Source organism: Carassius gibelio, chromosome B18 (assembly GCF_023724105.1).
Source record: "Carassius gibelio isolate Cgi1373 ecotype wild population from Czech Republic chromosome B18, carGib1.2-hapl.c, whole genome shotgun sequence".
Taxonomy (NCBI): domain Eukaryota; kingdom Metazoa; phylum Chordata; class Actinopteri; order Cypriniformes; family Cyprinidae; genus Carassius; species Carassius gibelio.
In genome coordinates this window covers 12439677-12457158 of record NC_068413.1, presented here as the reverse complement: position 1 = coordinate 12457158, position 17482 = coordinate 12439677, and the positions used below count along the sequence as shown (strand labels likewise).

The window sequence follows — 17482 nt, the reverse complement described above, 5'->3', positions numbered from 1 at the left end:
TCAAATAATAGAGAAATAAAAAAAATAAAAAAAGCTTCTGAATTGTTGGGCGGCAGTGGCACCATAACCAATTAACAGTTTTTTTTTTTTACCTGCACAGACCTTTAACAGGAACATGAATATGGTTTATTACTGGAAAAAAAAGTTTATCTATAACATTTCTATTTTTTTGTTTTCAGAATTTTTATTTTATCAAAAATATAGCTAGCGCATGAATATTTTTAAGGTTGATTAGAGCTGCATAAATAAAAAGTTTGTAAACCACTGATTTAGGGCATTCAGATCATATGTAATAGTTCTCTGTTACAAACCATTTTCTTAATTATCAAAGCTTTTAAGCACAAGTCCCAATCTGCCAATACCATGCTGTACAAAATAAAAACAACCTAATTCAGAAAATAGAAACTTGATATATATATCAAGATACTGAGATAAGGAGCTTAATGGCTCAAAGGGAAGAGGCTAAAAAGGTTGCGGTTCTTTGACTCTTTTGACAGAAAATTTTATTGTATTTTAAAGGAGCTGTATGTAAGAAATCTATTTTAATTAATCATAAAATGGCCCTGATGTGTCACTAGACATTAAGAAAACATGTTCATTTCATATACGTATATCACTGACAACAGTAGTCCGGCCAGGATATTGTCATTTAAAAAGTGGACTTGCAGCCCTCAACTGATGTTGTTGTTGTCATTTTGTGTTTTGGCCTGACGCGCCTCCCTCCTCCTATCTACCAATCACGAAGTCAGTAGTGTTTCGGGATCCGTGTTGCCAGCTTTGCTGTAACTTACTCTAACTCCAGTCGGATAAAAAATGTCTGTTACTAAATCAAAAAGACCTCGTTATAATTCTGAAATTCGTCAGAATTTGTATTGGAGATGCTTTTGAACGATGGAGACGGCTGAAAACGGAGAAGAATTTGAACACAGACGCCAACGTTGCTAATTTTCTCCTGGACAGGTAAGATTTATCTATGCTTGGCTAGCTTGTACTTGATGTCGATGGACATTTGATATATTAATGACAGTCGAACAAAGTTAGGCATGTTTGTGCAAAGTAAAATAACGTTAGCTCACATGGACGTATGCTAAGCAATGCATTACAGTAGCCCGTTTTTCTGTCATTATGCTGAGAAGCTGAGGAAAACAACATTAGCACGCCCATTATGGCAATTTGAAACGTAATTGAGACAGTAGCCTAATGTTACCTCAGTAAAAATGATTCGTCATTTCTTCTTCACGTATATCATGGACCAAGTTACACATGCTGAAAGTTGACCTTTATGACCATTGCTAATGTAATTTAGTTACTATAACAATATTTTCTGATGGAACTGAAAACAACCCTGTGATAGCCATTGGTGATATTGAATTTGGCCCGCATTACAATTGCTGTGGAAAATGTTTTGGTTATTTGTTAGCGTACTTATTACAAAAACTTTAGTACTTGTAAATCGATTTTTTTTTGTTATTGAAAAAAAAGGAATTTTTATTTTGTTGTTTATATGTTTTTTGTTTTGTTTTACTATTATCTTTTTTTTCTCAATTTTTTTTTATTGTAATTGTATTTATATGTTAAAAAAAGAAATCAAATCAAAAACGCTTATCTCTTCAGCTATTATGCCCCCAGCACCTCAACACCCAGTAAGAGAAACTTGAAGAAACACCACCTGACTGCACCATCACTTTCCAGTATCGTATGTGCATCATCTGAAACACTTTCTAATCGGTCAGTAGTCAGTACCACTTTTATTTCTTTTTTTTATTTTCATTGCATATTTTGAAACAATTTGGGTCTTAAACAGCTACACCATTTACAGAGAGGACCTGTCGCCTATTGAGGAAAGACTGGAAGATGATGAGCGCACCATGGATGCCTCTGAGGTTCTGGAGGAAAGGTAGATAAAGCCTCTCAGGCTTCCTAATATGCCAAATGATAAGAAATGTTTTGTAAGTAAAAATGTACTTAAAAAAAAAAAATCTTTGTGACCTCTGTATTGTTTTTGTTTTTAGTCTACAGAACATGAGCATCCAGGATGCTGAAACCCAGGTCATGAATGAGCAGGAGATAAATGATCTAATGAACAGTGTGTAAGTTCCACTGGGTTTTACTGAACATTGAGTAACAAGATGTTCTGCTTTGTATTAACAAATATAATTTTCTATCACATTTGCCAGAATTGATTGGGGGGACAGTGAAGGTGTTAGTAATGAGGAGATTGAAGCAGATGACAGTGAAGAAGAGGACTATGTCCCTCGTATTTGTATTCGGTATGTTAACATTGGATCCTGTAAGATTATGCACAATACATTATCGAACATTGATTCAATTAAATATGTAAACATAAAAATAAAAGATGTAAGATTTTTTTATATTTTCTGGTCCCTGTAGTATCTCAAAGATAACCCCGTCTTTGTATATGCCATTTTTATTTTATTCATCTGATTGGATATCTATCTGTAAATGATATATACAGTATATATCTTTCATGTCTTTAGGTTGGGTGGAGCATTGCAGGCACCACCATGCATTGATAATCTGCCTGTGATAGATGCCAGTGAGACAGTACATGACATCCCGGATGTAGAGCCTCCATCAGTCACCTTACCTACACTTCAACAACCTGGCTTTCCTGATACACTGGAGGTCATGACTGAAGATGACCTAATCGGGAAACGGGCCTCCATCACTTATGAGGACTGTTTGAGGCAGCTTGCAACATTACTTGTGCTTCCGGTCCAAAAGTGCCCATACACATGTGACGTCAGTAAAATGGAGTGTCAGTGTCGCCCTCCATTTGAAGTTTCCATTACACGCAGGGGTACTGCAAGCATCATGGAATGGGTATGTGTTGTAATCATACTACATTGCAAATAAGTGTAGATCGGTGTTGGAGGCAATGTCAATACGTTGACAGTGGTTTTGTGAAACTCAATCAAGCTTCCTGAGTTGTAGTTTCCACTTAGTGGAAGCAATTCTATGTTTGTATTTGATAATGCTAAATAGCCTAAGTTGTGTCCCATTTATTGTCAGACCTGCCTTGTTGGCCACACTGTATGGAGATGGAGCTCACAGCCCACTTTGAGGTACGGGATGCTAGCAGGGGACTTTATGTTGGCAAGCAACATACTACTCTCCGGAAGCAACTACGCCAAAGTCTCGCTTCTGTTCCAGTTTATGAACATGGGGATGGTGGACCGTAGTTCATTTTTCACAATTCAGGACACATACGGTGTAGACACTGTGAAGGAGTTTTGGGAAGAGAGGAGGGCTGAGGCATTAAATCGGCTAAAAGACAGAGATGTGGTAATAGTAGGTAATGTACATTTTTTATTCATTTATGCTACAGTATGTTAAGATGTAAATTTTATGTTCTGTGTTAATCATTGATTCTTGTTTACAAATTGAATAGCGGATGGAAGAATGGACAGTCCTGGACATTGCGCCCAGTACTGTACATACACTGCCATGGAGAACGAATCCAGGGAAATCATCTCTGTCATCATTGTGGACAAAAGGGAGACTGGGCGAAATTCTGTGATCATGGAGAGAGAGGCATTTGTGCGGACAGTCGACACTCTTTTGAATGAAGTGAAACTAGTAGAGGTCTGCACTGATGCCCATGTCCAGATCTCCGCACTAATGAGTAAGTTGCCACTGAAATTTTGCGTTACTTGTAGAATTACAACAACTTTTTTGGAGGGGTGGGGGGACCATTACTGTACTAATTATACATATTATTTTTTCAAATAAGACAAAGGAAAGTACAAAGACCTTGGGCTGCAGCACAGCTTGGATATGTGGCATGGGGCCAAGAATTTGGCAAAAAGGATCCATGCTGTAAGTTCAGCTGTCATTACTATGGCTTCCTTTTCTGCATGGCAATCTACCCTAATTTGAGCGGTGTAATCATGATAACTGTTATGTCTATCCCAGGCTTCACAGGTCAAGGGTCAGTCCAGTTTGAGCAGTTGGCTAAAAGACATTGTCAACCACTTTTGGTGGTGCTGCAAAACAGCAGATTCTTACCAAGAGTTCCTTGTAAGTTGATATGGTTTGAAAAATAGTTGTCATCTAAAAATAATATGCAAAACTAACATGCAGACTTATTAGACATGCCTTGCTGGTAAAGAGAATAAGTTAGGATGGTTCGTTGATGTTGGATATTTGTTGATTCAGTAGCTAACCAGACATGTCATTGTGGTAAATAATGTGACCCACTTAGATTATAGTACTTACAAACAGAATCATCATTAAAAATGAATTATGTACAATATGCATGCTTTTTTTTCTGTACATTATATTTCTATATTATTTCTAGGAGCTGTGGCTTGGTCTCCTACATCATGTGACAAATGAACACAGGTGGGTCCTGGGAAGCTGCCAGCATGCAGACTTAGAATCTGGTGGAACTCAACAGTGGCTTGAGCGAGGCTCCATGGCACATGAGGCCCTGAAGAGCATCGTTAGCGGTGGCTTAATGAGGTCCACAAATATCTAAATTTTAGGTAATATTTTGAGTATATACACATACTGTAGATAGAAAGATATTTTCAAAATCCCACTAAATGTCTCTTCTCACACACCCCCCACAGGTCCACTGCTGATCTGGAGTCCTTCCAGAACCATATTTTAATGTACGCTAGCAAGCGCACAGCATTTAGCCCTCCTGTCTTTGAGGCCAGGATGCTCCTTGCAGCGATGGACTATAATTACCACAAGGACCGCCCAGAGTTGTGTAAATCTGATGGAAGCAAACAGTAAGTGACTTGCTCACATCTACATGCTATTGTTTTATACCAGATTACAACACCATGTAAGGGATACTCCACCGAAAAATGAAAATTCTATCAACATATACACCATGAGGGTGAGTGAGTATGTGATGATAGAATTTTCATCTAACACTACAGAAGAACACTACAAAAAATGTCCCTTGGAATGTAAATGTCTTCTTCCCTCCCCTTTTTGCTTTTAATACAGGTACAGGAGGCTGTACAAGAAGAATGCTCGCAGGTATATGCTATACACTCGGAAGACATCCAAGACGTATGGCTACATCCCAGAACTGCAAGCTATGATCCTTCAAAAGAGATTAGCTGGTAAGGGGATGCCCAGACGGAGGACACTACGACCTGATGACCCCAGAAGGTACGGCCCACTTCCCCCTGTGCCGGCACCAACCATTGAGGAACTCCTGCACACCCAAGTCAGGAGAGGTCTTGGTAGGTTGAATGCAAATTTATTTATTTTGCACCTTGGGCTACATGCCACACACCAAGTCAGATGTTATGCATAACAATTCCAAGTTTGAAATAAACTAACTTCAGGTTGTATTTTGCTCTCCTCAGTGTCAACATTCCAGACTAAAGACCTGTGAAGCCCAGTTTCCAGAGCCTCACAACCCTGACCATCTTCATGGCCATGTAAACTTTTGTGTCACAAGCTGCTTATCAACAATTTCAGACTAAAATTTTAACAGTACAGAGCAGCTGAGTCTAGTTTTCTATTTATACTGTGTAACATTTATCATTATACCATTTTATATACTGTTTCTCTACATTGTAAAAAGCATAGTATTGTTATTATAAATAAACTTTTTTTATTGAAAAAATGAGGAAGGCTCTTTACAAACAAACAAACCAAAAAACTGAACAAATCAAAAAACAATTAGTAAAACTATATATACAACAATAAATAACTTGAATTTAACTGTTCACGTTAGAATGGTATCAAATGGTGGGTACAAAGCCAGTGTACTGGCCTTGGGGGTCAGGGTATTTGTCCCTTATTTTCCATATACAGCAGCTGGGAATAACACGACGGTTACCCAGACCCAGTGACCCATGCTGCCAAAAGATGTATTGACGATAAGCAGCATACCTAAATTGTCTGTTATCATCTCCTGGCTCTATAACTTCAGCTACCACCAACATATCATTTCTGTAATCTCTGTGAATACGCAAATAACCATCTTCCAGACAATACAGATCAAAATGTGCCAATTTGCTGATGCAGTAGTCAGGCCCCTGGCCACAGCATTTCCTTTCAGCGTCTGTGGCCATTTCCCTGCAGTGCCCACAGGTGCACCATGGAAGAGCAGCGTTAGGTGGGGTTGTGCTGTCCAATTGAGGAAGTGCATCAAAAACTAATCCAGGATTCCGGGAGAAGACCTGGGTTGCTAGTGCTCGTAGCCTCACTTCACTCATGCCCTGAATGAGTGCCTAAGTAAACAAACCATAATAGAAAATGTGTTATTTACATTTGATTAAAAATAACAAAGATGCTAACATTGATTCAAATGGTGGCTACTTATCACAAGCCATAATTTTACTAGAATCTATCAATTGTGTAGCTAGCATATTCTGGAAACAAACCTCTGTCCGGACCCTTCGGTCAATTTGGATCATCTGAACTCTGTTCTCTTCCTCTGCATCTCTGCCTCCTTTCCCTTTCCTTCCTCTGCTGCCAACTCCAGTACTTGGACCTGCATTATCTCCTCTTCCACCTCTCTGACCTCTTCCACCTCTCTGGCCTCTTCCACCCCTCTGGCCTCTTCCACCTCTCTGGCCTCTGTCACCTGGTGCAGGGCCCACACTCTCTCCTTTTCCACCTGAAACATCTGCACTCTCTCTTCCAGCTCTCTGGCCTCTTCCACCTGGTCCATCTCCTCCCTCTAAATTCTCTCCTTCTCTCTGCTCTTTGTCTCCTGGACCAAGACCTGCACGCTCTACTCTTGTCCCTCTCCCCTTTGCTCTTCTTTTCCTTTGTCTGCGCCTCCTCTCGCCTTCCCAGCTCTCATCAGCCTCACTTAGGTCAGCGGGCACCTCATAACTGAGGTCTAAATCAGGCTGCAACAAGTGAGAGCAGTACAAGTGCTAACTCAAAATAAACATTCTCTACCTTTTAGGCTATGTACTATATTAGTATTGGTTTGGAAGCACTACAGTAGGTACAATTCCAAGGAAAAAATACTTTTTCTAATGTCCATAACACTAATGAAAAGCACAGTGTAGCCTATGATGTGAAAAATTTGGGCCATTTGGAACGTTTTGTAGCCTACTTGTTTTTCATGCAAGTTCTACAGCCAAAAATAATAGAATGTCATGTAATCCTTCACATCACATATTTTAGCGTTATGGACGTGCTGCAGGGTAAGTAAAATAAAAATAAAAAATACAGCTGGCCACTTTCACTTATATCATCAGCTAATTGAATAACTGTATCTTTGATATTGGTTACACAGTGACAGGCTTGTGCTTGTATTTACATTAATGACAGATAAATAACGTTACAAGTTAGACTAACAGTTACCATTCTGTCTGTCACATACGAGCATACATCTTTACGATTATACTGTCACATACGAGCATACATATTTACGATTATAATGTCACATACGAGCATAAATCTTTACGATTATACTGTCACATACGAGCATAAATCTTTACGATTATACTGTCACATACGAGCATAAATCTTTACGATTATACAGTCACATACGAGCATACATCTTTACGATTATATTTAACTAATGACAATTAGTAAAATTTTTAAATACATAATTACTTATCAAAATCTCTCTCATGAAGCATAAACATAATTAACAGAAAACGGAAAAACTTACGTCTGTTCGTCACCTGCCATTGGAAGCTCGATGAAGCAGCCTACGTTTCTGCTGAATCCTGCAGCTTATCTGGCAACCTCGAGTCAGGGGGGAGGGGGAGGGGATACACCGCTCTGCAGTATTTTTATAGTGACTGCAGTACCAGTTTAGGCCACAATCCTACACACGGTTCCTTTAAGGAATCATGTGACCAAGGTGAACAGAGTGAAAAAGAAAAAAATATTTTCAGAAGAGAATTGACGATAGTGGTACAGATTGTAAGAAATTGTGGAATGTACTCAATGAAATTATGGGGAAAAAATCTACTTGTACTTTTTTTGTTGAATTGAATGGAGTTTATTTGACTAAGCCAAGACAGATTGCAAATTATTTTAATGATTATTTTGTTAATAAGATTTCTAACTTTAGAGAGACAATGAAATACTTTTTGATTCCAACTCAAATGAACTAATTGAAAGGTGTATTATGAAAGATAAACTGTGTAGTTTTGAATTTCATCAGGTTAATGTTGTGCAGGTGGAAATGTTGCTGAGATCTTTGACTGTTGGTGGGTCTGCTACAAACAACTTGGATAGTCGGCTGTTAAAGTTATCAGCTATTTCTAAACCAATCTGTCACATTTTTAACAGATGTCTGATTGGTGGTGAGTGTCTAAAACTTTGGAAGGAGGGTAAGATAATTCCTTTACCCAAAGACACAAAATCAACTTTCTGTGGTCCAAATGGTAGGCCTATAAGCATTTTGCCTATTCTAAGTAAATTATTAGAAAATGTTATATTTAAGCAAGTGCAAGATTATTTTTTCACTGGGTTTTGCACTTTGTGGATGAAGTCTGAGTGTTTCGCGTCTGCACTGATTAGTTTGTGGGCATCTCCGTTACTTGTCATCAGCAGCAGCAGTCCCGTGCTGCTTCTCTTCCTCCGGATCGTCCCTACGACTGTGCTATAGACTTAGTGCCAGGTAAGTCTCCGCCTAAAGGCAAACTATACTCTCTTTCTATTCCGGAGAGGGAGGCCATGGATAAATACATTTCTGATTCCTTTTCGTCTAGGTTCATCCGCCCTTTCTTTTCTCCAGCGGGGGCGGAATTCTTTTTTGTGGGTAAGAAGGATGGTTCTCTGCGATCTTGTATTGACTACCGAGAGCCGAACAACATTACGATAAAGAACACCTATCCGTTGCCGTGTATGTCTTCAGCTTTTGAGAGGTTACAGGGAGCATCTGTATTCACAAAATTGGATTTACGTAATGCTTATCATTTGGTCCGCATCAGGAAGGGGGATGAATGGAAAACCGCCTTAAAACCCCTAGAGGGCACTTTGAATATTTGGTGATGCCGTTCGTGCTCTCCAACTCGCCAGGAGTTTTTCAAGCACTCATTAATGACGTGTTGAGAGATATGGTAGATCAGTTTATACTGTATATGTTTACCTGGATGACATACTGATTTTTTTCTTAATCTCTCCAGGAACACATTCAACACGTCAGACGAGTGCTCCAGAGATTACTTGAGAATGGGCTTTTTGTCAAGGAGGAGAAATGCGTATTCCATACACAGTTTGTTCCCTTCCTAGGGTATATCATCTCGTCCAAGGGAATACGTATGGACCCTGACAAGGTTAAGGCTGTGATAGATTGGCCATCTCCAGATTCCCGTAAGGCCCTACAGCAGTTTCTGGGGTTCGCCAATTTCTATCTGCGTTTAATTCGCAATTTCAGCCAACTAGCCTCACCTCTGACGGCCTTAACCTCTCCCAGTACTCCGTTCAGGTGGTCGGACGCAGCTGAGACTGCGTTCACTAACCTCAAAAGCCGCTTTGTTTCGGCTCCCATCCTTGTGGCCCCTGACCCCACATGGCAGTTTGTGGTGGAGGTCGACGCATCAGAGGTGGGGGAGGAGCAGTACTGTGCCAACATGCTGCCTTGGACGATAAGGTACATCCATGCGCGTTTTTCTCCCATCGTTTATCTCCTGCTAAACGCAATTATGACGTTGGTAACAGAGAATTGTTGGCCGTCAAATTAGCTTTAGAGGAGTGGCATCACTGGTTGGAAGGCTCAGGGGTACCTTTCATTGTTTGGACCGATCATAAGAATTTAGAGTAAATTAGAACTGCCAAAAGACTCAATTCCAGGCAGGCTCGGTGGGCACTTTTTTCGGTCGCTTTGATTTTACTCTATCGTACCACCCAGGTTCCAAAAATGTCAAACCCAATTCTTTGTCACATCTTTTTGATCCCTCTGCCCGCCCGGTGACTCCCGAGTGTATTTTACCTGAGAGAGTAGTTGTCTCAGCACTCGTATGGGAGGTCGAGTCTAAGGTCAAGATGGCCTTAGAAGTGGGTAACGCCTCCACCCGGTTGTCCACCGAATCGTTTATTTGTGCCGGAGGAGTTAAGGTCCGAAGTCATTCAGTGGGGTCACTGCTCTAAAGTTGCTTGTCATCCAGGGATAAGTCGAACTAATGGGTTAGTTAAACAACGTTTCTGGTGGCCACTTACGGCTCGTTACGTCCAGGATTTTGTTTTGGCTTGCTCATGTTGCGCCAGTGGTAAGTCATCTAAGTCATCCTGATGGGCTCCTTTTTTCTTTTTCTTTTTTTTTTTTTTTTTACATTTAGCTGACGCTTTTATCCAAAGCGACTTACAATTGATATATATGTCAGAGGTTGCACGCATCTGGAGCAACTAGGGGTTAATTGTCTTGCTCAGGGACACATTGGTGTCTCACATTGGATTCGAACCCGGGTCTCTCAGACCTAAGGCATATCTTATCCACTGTGCTAACACCACCTCACTGTTAGTGTGGCTCCTTCAACCGCTGTCTGTCCCTTCGAGACCCTGGTCCCACATCGCACTAGATTTTGTTACCGCCCTCCCGCCCTCTAATGGCATGACGGTCGTTTTGACCGTAGTGGACTGGTTCTCGAAGGCTGCACATTTCATTCCCTTGCCCAAATTACCAACAGCCAAGGAGACAGCGGTCACTGTCTTAGATCACGTCTTTCGGCTTCATGGCCTCCCGGTAGACGTGATTTCTGAGAGGGGATCTCAATTTATATCCATATTTTGGAAAGAATTTTGTAAGCTGCTAGGAGCGTCGGTTAGCCTGTCTTCGGGTTATCATCCCCAGAGTAACGGGCAGTCTGATCGAGCCAACCAAGATTTAGAGAGGACGTTGCGATGTTTGGTCTCCAAGAATCCTTCTTCCAGGAGCCAACAACTCTCTATGGTGGAGTACGCTCACAATTCATTACCAGTGTCAGCCAGGGGCCTTTCTCCGTTTCAGTGAAGCCTAGGGTACCAGCCACCAGTTTTTCCCAGTCTGGAATCTGAAATCATGGTTCCCTCCACTCACGCGTTTGTCCTGAGGTGCCACCGCACCTGGACCAGAGCCTGCGAGACTCTGCTCCAGGTGAGGGAGCGCACTAAGGCCAAGGCTATTCGCCACCGGTCAAAGCCTCCCGTTTACGTTGTGGGTCAAATAGCTCCCAAATTTATTGGCCCTTTACTATGACCAAAATTATTAGTCCGGTGACAGTCCGCCTCAAACTACCCTCCAGCCTACAGGAGGATACATCCCTCCTTTCATGTATCCAAAATGAAACCCGTGTTTTATGCACGTATTAATCCACCTACTCCGGTTCCCCCGCTGCCACGTCTCGTAGATGGGGAACCAACATATTCGGTTAATTGTATACTAGACTCAAGACAGAGGGGGCGAGGATTCCAGTACCTGGTGGACTGGTTAGGTTACGGTCCGGAGGAGAGGAGTTGGGACCTGCTAGGGACATATTGGATCACTCCCTTATTGATGATTACAATCAGCAGGTAGGCCCTTCTGGGAACTCCAGGAGGCGTTATTGGGGGGGGGGGGGGGGATTTACTGTCAGGGTTGGTAAACTGTGATCTCTGGGTTTTGCACTTTGTGGGTGAAGTCTGTGTGTTTCGCGTCTGCACTGATTAGTTTGTGGGCTTCTCCGTTAATTGTCATCAGCAGCAGCTGTCACTCATTACTCTCCCTCTATATAATGGCTTGTCTCACGTCTTGTGTTTGTGAGAGCATTGTTTCATGTCGGTTAACTGTGTTTTGCTTTCTGTGTTGTTCTGCGTTTGGATGTCCGTGTCTTCCCCCGGAACCTCGTCCACTCATCGCAACCATCACAAGCATCACTACTTACCTTCGGCTCGATTCCCCGCAGTTCCTGTGCCACCCTCTCCTGCTACCAACTCACCACCACCATCTGGATTCCTCACCGCCTTCCACCATCTTGGATTGTGTCTTCTTCCGAGCGTTGTTTGGTTTCTGTATTTAATTAAAACTTTGTTCATACTCGCACTTGTTTCCAGCTTCTCCTTCACCCAGTCGTCACATTTTCTAACTATGATTTGACTATGATGTTTCAGCATGCTTATAGGTATGGTCATTCCACCTGTACTGCAATGACACAAATGTCAGATAGCTGGCTAACATCAATTGATAATTTAATGGTAGTGGGTACACTACTACTGGACTTCAGTGCTGCCTTCGATGTGATCGACCATGACATTTTGATTTCCAAACGTATTAGTTATGGTTTTACTTCCTCAGCAATCAAGTGGATTAAGAGCTATTTGTCGGAGAGGTCGCAAAGAGTTTATTTTAATGGTGCATTGTCTTGTAGCAAGTCCCTGGATTGTGGTGTTCCTCAAGGAATTTGCCTCAGACCTTTTTATTTTACATTTTTACAAATTATATGCCGTTTATACTCAGTAAGGCTACATTGTTTGTTGATGATACTACTCTTTATTATGCAGCCCCTACATGTTCAGAGCTTTATCAGGTTCTTTCTTGTGAGATTAGCAAATTGTATATCTGGATCAAAACAAATAAACTTGTTCTAAATATTTCAAAAACAATGATATTAATAATAATAATAATAATAATAATATTTGGTTCTAAATATAGATTATCTATATAAGTAAATGGTCAAAATAAACAGCAAGTAAAAAAGGTGAAGCTTATTGGACTTTGGCTTGATTCCACATTGTCATGGTCTGATCACATTAACACAGTTGTTGCTAAAATGGTCATAGCTGTTGCAGTTACGGGTAAATGTGCACAGTTTCTAAATTCACAGCTGTTTAGTCGTGTTGTTTGTACATTTGTTTTGTGTCATTTGGATTACTGTTCTGTTGTACGGTCTGCTGCATCAAGTAGTCATTTAAAAAAATTACAAGTGGCTCAAAACAAGGATGCAAGACTGGTTCTTGGTTGTTCTTCGAGAACTAGTCTTGCAGAGATGCATGAACGTCTTGCTTGGCTGATGGTCAAGCATAGACCATCTGTTAATATGTCAGTATACCTTCTGTGACGAGTCAGCTGCCTCCTCCCTGATTATCACCGGCACCCCGTCCTAAATCGCCGCCCTTCACCAGGCTCCCGACTGGAGTGGGTGTGTGAGAGGAGGGGCGCTGGACGAGTCAGGGCTGGCGGCGTGTGATGGGGCACACCTGAAGGAAGTGGAGCCTCATTACCGCCGCTGTTTAAAAGCCCAACGCGCCTCTCCTCAGGAGACCGGTCTCTTCCCCGTGCATGCACACTGGTGTCCTCGTGGGTCCAGGAAGGGTGCGTTGAGGGACTCCCGCGCCACCAAGACGTGAGCTGCCGGACCCGCGATCCGGATGGGAACCGCACCCGTATACACGGCCGACGGGCCAGGATGCCGGGCCGTCCATCCCCTACCAGCGCCGCGGCCAACGAGAGAGACGCGGCCGCTAGGAGAAGCCGCCGCCCCTCGCGCCCCGGACCAAGGAGGGGAGCGCGTGCGGCCGCCGGACTCCGCCCCTTGCCTGGACCCTTCCTTGATGAACACTGCCCGACCTACACAAATCCCGCAGCACGACGAGGACACCAGATTCCCTGTTATTTTGGACACTTTCCCCCTTTGGCCACTTTTATTCCCTGTTATTTTATGATTTCTGTTAATAAAAGCCTCTCCGAGGCCTGACGCCACGCCCACTGTGTCTGTCTTGTGCTCCTCCCGTGACACTTCATAGAATTATTAATACTCAGACTCCTAAATTTCTTTATGATAATATAATTTACTATTCAGATATGCATTCATATTACACAAGAGGGGCGAATAGTCGACAGATCTCTCTACCACTACCTAAATCTGACTCTATGAAGAGGACCGTGTTTTATAGGTCAGTTGTGTTTTGGAACAATCTTCCAGTTGGGGTTTCGTTAAATTAAGGGAATAACTGGTTTAAAAAAAAAAGACTACTGTATTTGTTGTCAACATCATAATATTGTCTGGATTGGTTGAGTGAGCTTGTATTATGTGTTATGTTGTTTTTCAGTATTTTGTTATTATTTTAATTAGTACTTTTTGTATTATTATTATTTTTTTTGTACTCTCATGTGTATTTACATATGATATATTTGGGAGTAATTGTGATTGTAATTATTAGGTTTTGTATGTATTGTTTTGAACCCAGGAAGACTAGCTGTCGTCTTGGCATTAGCTAATGGGGATCCTTTTAAATAAACAAATAAACTAATAAACTAATATATAGTACAGACCAAACGTTTGGACACACCTACTCATTCAAAGAGTTTTCTTTATTTTCATGACTATGAAAATTGTAGAGTCACACTGAAGGCATCAAGGGCTATTTGACCAAGAAGGAGAGTGATGGGGTGCTGCACCAGATGACCTGGCATCCACAGTCACTGGACCTGAACCCAATCCAGATGGTTTAAGGGTGAGCTGGACCACAGACAGAAGGCAAAAGGGCCAACAAGTGCTAAGCATCTCTCGGGGAACACCTTCAAGACTGTTGGAAGACCATTTCAGGTGACTACCTCTTGAAGCTCATCAAGAGAATGCCAAGAGTGTGCAAAGCAGTAATCAAAGCAAAAGGTGGCTACTTTGAAGAACCTAGAACATGACATATTTTCAGTTGTTTCACACTTTTTTGTTATGTATATAATTCCACGTGTTAATTCATAGTTTTGATGCCTTCAGTGTGATGCTACAATTTTCATAGTCATGAAAATAAAGAAAACTCTTAAAAAATAAAACAAGCAATTTTAAAACTTTTAAAATGATTAAAACATTTAAAAACAGTTAGAAAATGATTTTACAAAAAATAAAAATAAATAAATAAAACATTGAAAATATAGTGCAATCAGTTCGGACATTGCACAGTGCTCAATAAATGCACAGCTAAAAAGATGCGTTTTGAGTCTAGATTTAAATGTGACTAGTGTTTAAGCACATCTGATCTCTTCTGGAAGCTGATTCCAACTGCGGGCGGCATAACAACTAAAGGCGGACTCCCCTTGTTTTGTGTGAACCCTTGGTATTTCTAACTGACTTGATCCTAGTGATCTGAGTGCTCTGTTAGGTTTATATTCAGTGAACATATCTGCAATATATTTCGGTCCTAGGTCATTTAGTGACTTATATACGAGTAAAAGTACTTTAAAATCAATCCTAAATGTAACTGGAAGCCAGTGTAAGGACCTGAGGACTGGTGTGATATGCTCAGATTTTCTGGTTGTAGTCAGACGGCTGGCAGCAGCGTTCTGGATGAGCTGGAGCTGTCTAATGGTCTTTTTGGGAAGGCCGGTGAGGAGCCCATTACAATAGTCCACCCTGCTGGTGATAAAGGCATGAACAAGTTTCTCCTAGTCTTGACTGGAAACAAAACATTTAATTCTTGCAATGTTTTTTAAATGATAGTATGCTGATTTAGTTACTGCTTTGACATGACTACTGAAACTAAGGTCTGTCTCCAGAATCACACCAAGATTACTGACTTGACTTTTAGTTGTTTGACCCCTAGAGTCAAGGTATGCAAGGTATGCAATTAAGGGTGATTGGGATATAATTAAGGGTGATTGTGATATATATATATATATATATATATATATATATATATATATATATATATATATATATATATATATATATATATATATATATATATACTGCATTTTATTTAAAAAATGCGTTATGATTATCAAAATGCTCCACATGGACCTTTTTTCTGAAGGAAGGCTTACATTTCAATAAAATCAATTGAAACTGCTTTCAAAAGCATCATTGCCATTGGCATTAAGCTCACTAAACATGCTTTTCACACCTTCAGAGGTATTATTGTGCCTTAAGGTTGATCTAAATTAATTCATGGCTAGACCGACCAATGCATTTATCTGTAATCAATTGTGTGAATGGTCATTAGTGGTGTACTAGCAGTAAATCATGCAGGGCTATGCATTTGCTCTGTTAATCAAAGGAGCATTTGCGACGAGCGGTACACTTCCTGCCGCTCTGCAGGAAACCTTGTTTTGTATCTCTAAGGGTCGTTGCATTTTCAGTGCTCCCTATGAAGATCTCTAAGAATATTTTTGGTCTTTGACGATTCTTGTGAGGTACTAACTTTGTATCAACAGTTTTCAGAAGGGCTTAAAACAGCACTTAGTGTCCACACTCAAACCTCACAATAGATGACGGCTGTAATCAGCCATTTGTGCTCAAGCGCAGCAGCTCCTTGAACATCATTTCCTCTTCTTTATCTCCTGTGATTGTTGACACCATGTCTGTGATTCACCATAAGCAGAAAAAATTAATCTACCAAGGACATGTTCATAATGCACCCATTAAACCTTTTCCTGTAGAGACTATATGACTCCTGACTTCCTTATATAATAAAGATGTCAGAAAATACCACACACAAATAGTCTTGTGAGAGGTGAGAGAATTACTTTTTGGACACTTTTGTGTGGTGTCTTAAGTCTCACCCAATCTATTTTCCAAATGCATCTTATTGTGGACAATTTATCCATGGGTACAAACCTTATTATGAGCCTGTTATTTTTGAATTTTTAATGAACTATGCCTGATTTGTCCAGTCATTTTCATCTGCATAAACCTGATCCTTCCTTAAAATTTCCTTCCATGATCTAATCAGCAGTGGATAGAACCAAATCAATGTTACAATTTATTATTTTCCGTTAATCAGTTTCACAATAAAGTGCTCCACAGATGACGTATTTTTGCAGGCCAACATCATTAATCAATCAGTAAAACATACAAACCTGTTGTTCTTAATCTGGATGCTTTATCTTGTGTAGAATGATTCATTCTCCATTAAAAAAAAAGAAGAAAAAAAAAAGATCCAGAATATTAGGTTAATATATTCCATGTTCATCCAGAGTTAAAGGGATAATTTAATTACAATCATCATAAAGTTTCTAATTATAATTAACAGGAATTTTTCTCGCTATTTTTTCTGCAGAACTGGGTTGGGTGTTGGATGAAGAAAGTAAAGGTCAATGCACACTGGATCGAATTCAGGAGAATACTATAGGCATCAGACACACTCCATGTCATTCTTACCATCCACCAATGGCTCACTGAATTAAACAACTCACCATTTCATTGGCAATCAATTGGGGAACCAATTATCTCGGCTCATCAGAACCTGTGACGTGCCATCGTGTGACGCTCCTCATTGTCTCAGTGCTAATGTGACTAAACAATAAAGCATGTTATAGCACACAGACAATATGCTCCTTTAAGCACCAATTTGTTTAAAAGGCACAGGCTTTAATCTGGCTCTGTCAGTCTGCTGGCTACTTCACGGATTTGATTCATTTATGACTTTATCCTGAGTGTTATCTGCTCTCCCTCATAATACACACTCATAAATCCTCACAGTCTACCATGACAGCTATTTGAATACATAAAGACTTGTCTCTCGATAAGATATTTAACATGGAATTAACATTAACATGGATAACCTGGTTACAGATGAAAATAAATGCTGATATTAAGACATCAATTATATATCTCTACGTATT

At 40.6% G+C, this 17482-nt stretch overlaps 1 protein-coding gene and 1 long non-coding RNA gene across 2 annotated transcripts; one reads left to right on the top strand and one right to left on the bottom strand.

The window, feature by feature from the left end:
• Positions 1-806: 806 nt before the first annotated feature.
• On the top strand, positions 807-5132 carry LOC127977649 (uncharacterized). The gene is made up of 13 exons (XM_052582635.1): positions 807-960; positions 1630-1728; positions 1805-1897; positions 2013-2090; positions 2178-2270; positions 2499-2844; positions 3034-3316; positions 3413-3646; positions 3755-3840; positions 3937-4041; positions 4322-4508; positions 4596-4760; positions 4984-5132. Exons 3-11 carry the CDS (start codon positions 1869-1871, stop codon positions 4499-4501), a joined length of 1434 nt encoding a protein of 477 aa, XP_052438595.1. The 5' UTR covers positions 807-960; positions 1630-1728; positions 1805-1868; the 3' UTR covers positions 4502-4508; positions 4596-4760; positions 4984-5132.
• Positions 5133-5227: 95 nt separating this feature from the next.
• On the bottom strand, positions 5228-7984 carry LOC127977651 (uncharacterized). The gene is made up of 4 exons (XR_008158277.1): positions 7641-7984; positions 6563-6851; positions 6378-6526; positions 5228-6224 (listed from the first exon to the last, which is right to left on the bottom strand). It is a non-coding gene; the product is annotated as an uncharacterized LOC127977651 (long non-coding RNA).
• Positions 7985-17482: the final 9498 nt, after the last annotated feature.

Bases quoted from the DNA above. Each gene is read 5' to 3' on its own strand.
- LOC127977649 (XM_052582635.1), top strand. From the start codon at position 1,869: ATGGATGCCTCTGAGGTTCTGGAGGAAAG. The intron at 3,647-3,754 runs GTAAGTTGCCAC...TTTTCAAATAAG, and splicing joins CCAGATCTCCGCACTAATGA to ACAAAGGAAAGTACAAAGAC. The intron at 3,841-3,936 runs GTAAGTTCAGCT...TGTCTATCCCAG, and splicing joins TGGCAAAAAGGATCCATGCT to GCTTCACAGGTCAAGGGTCA.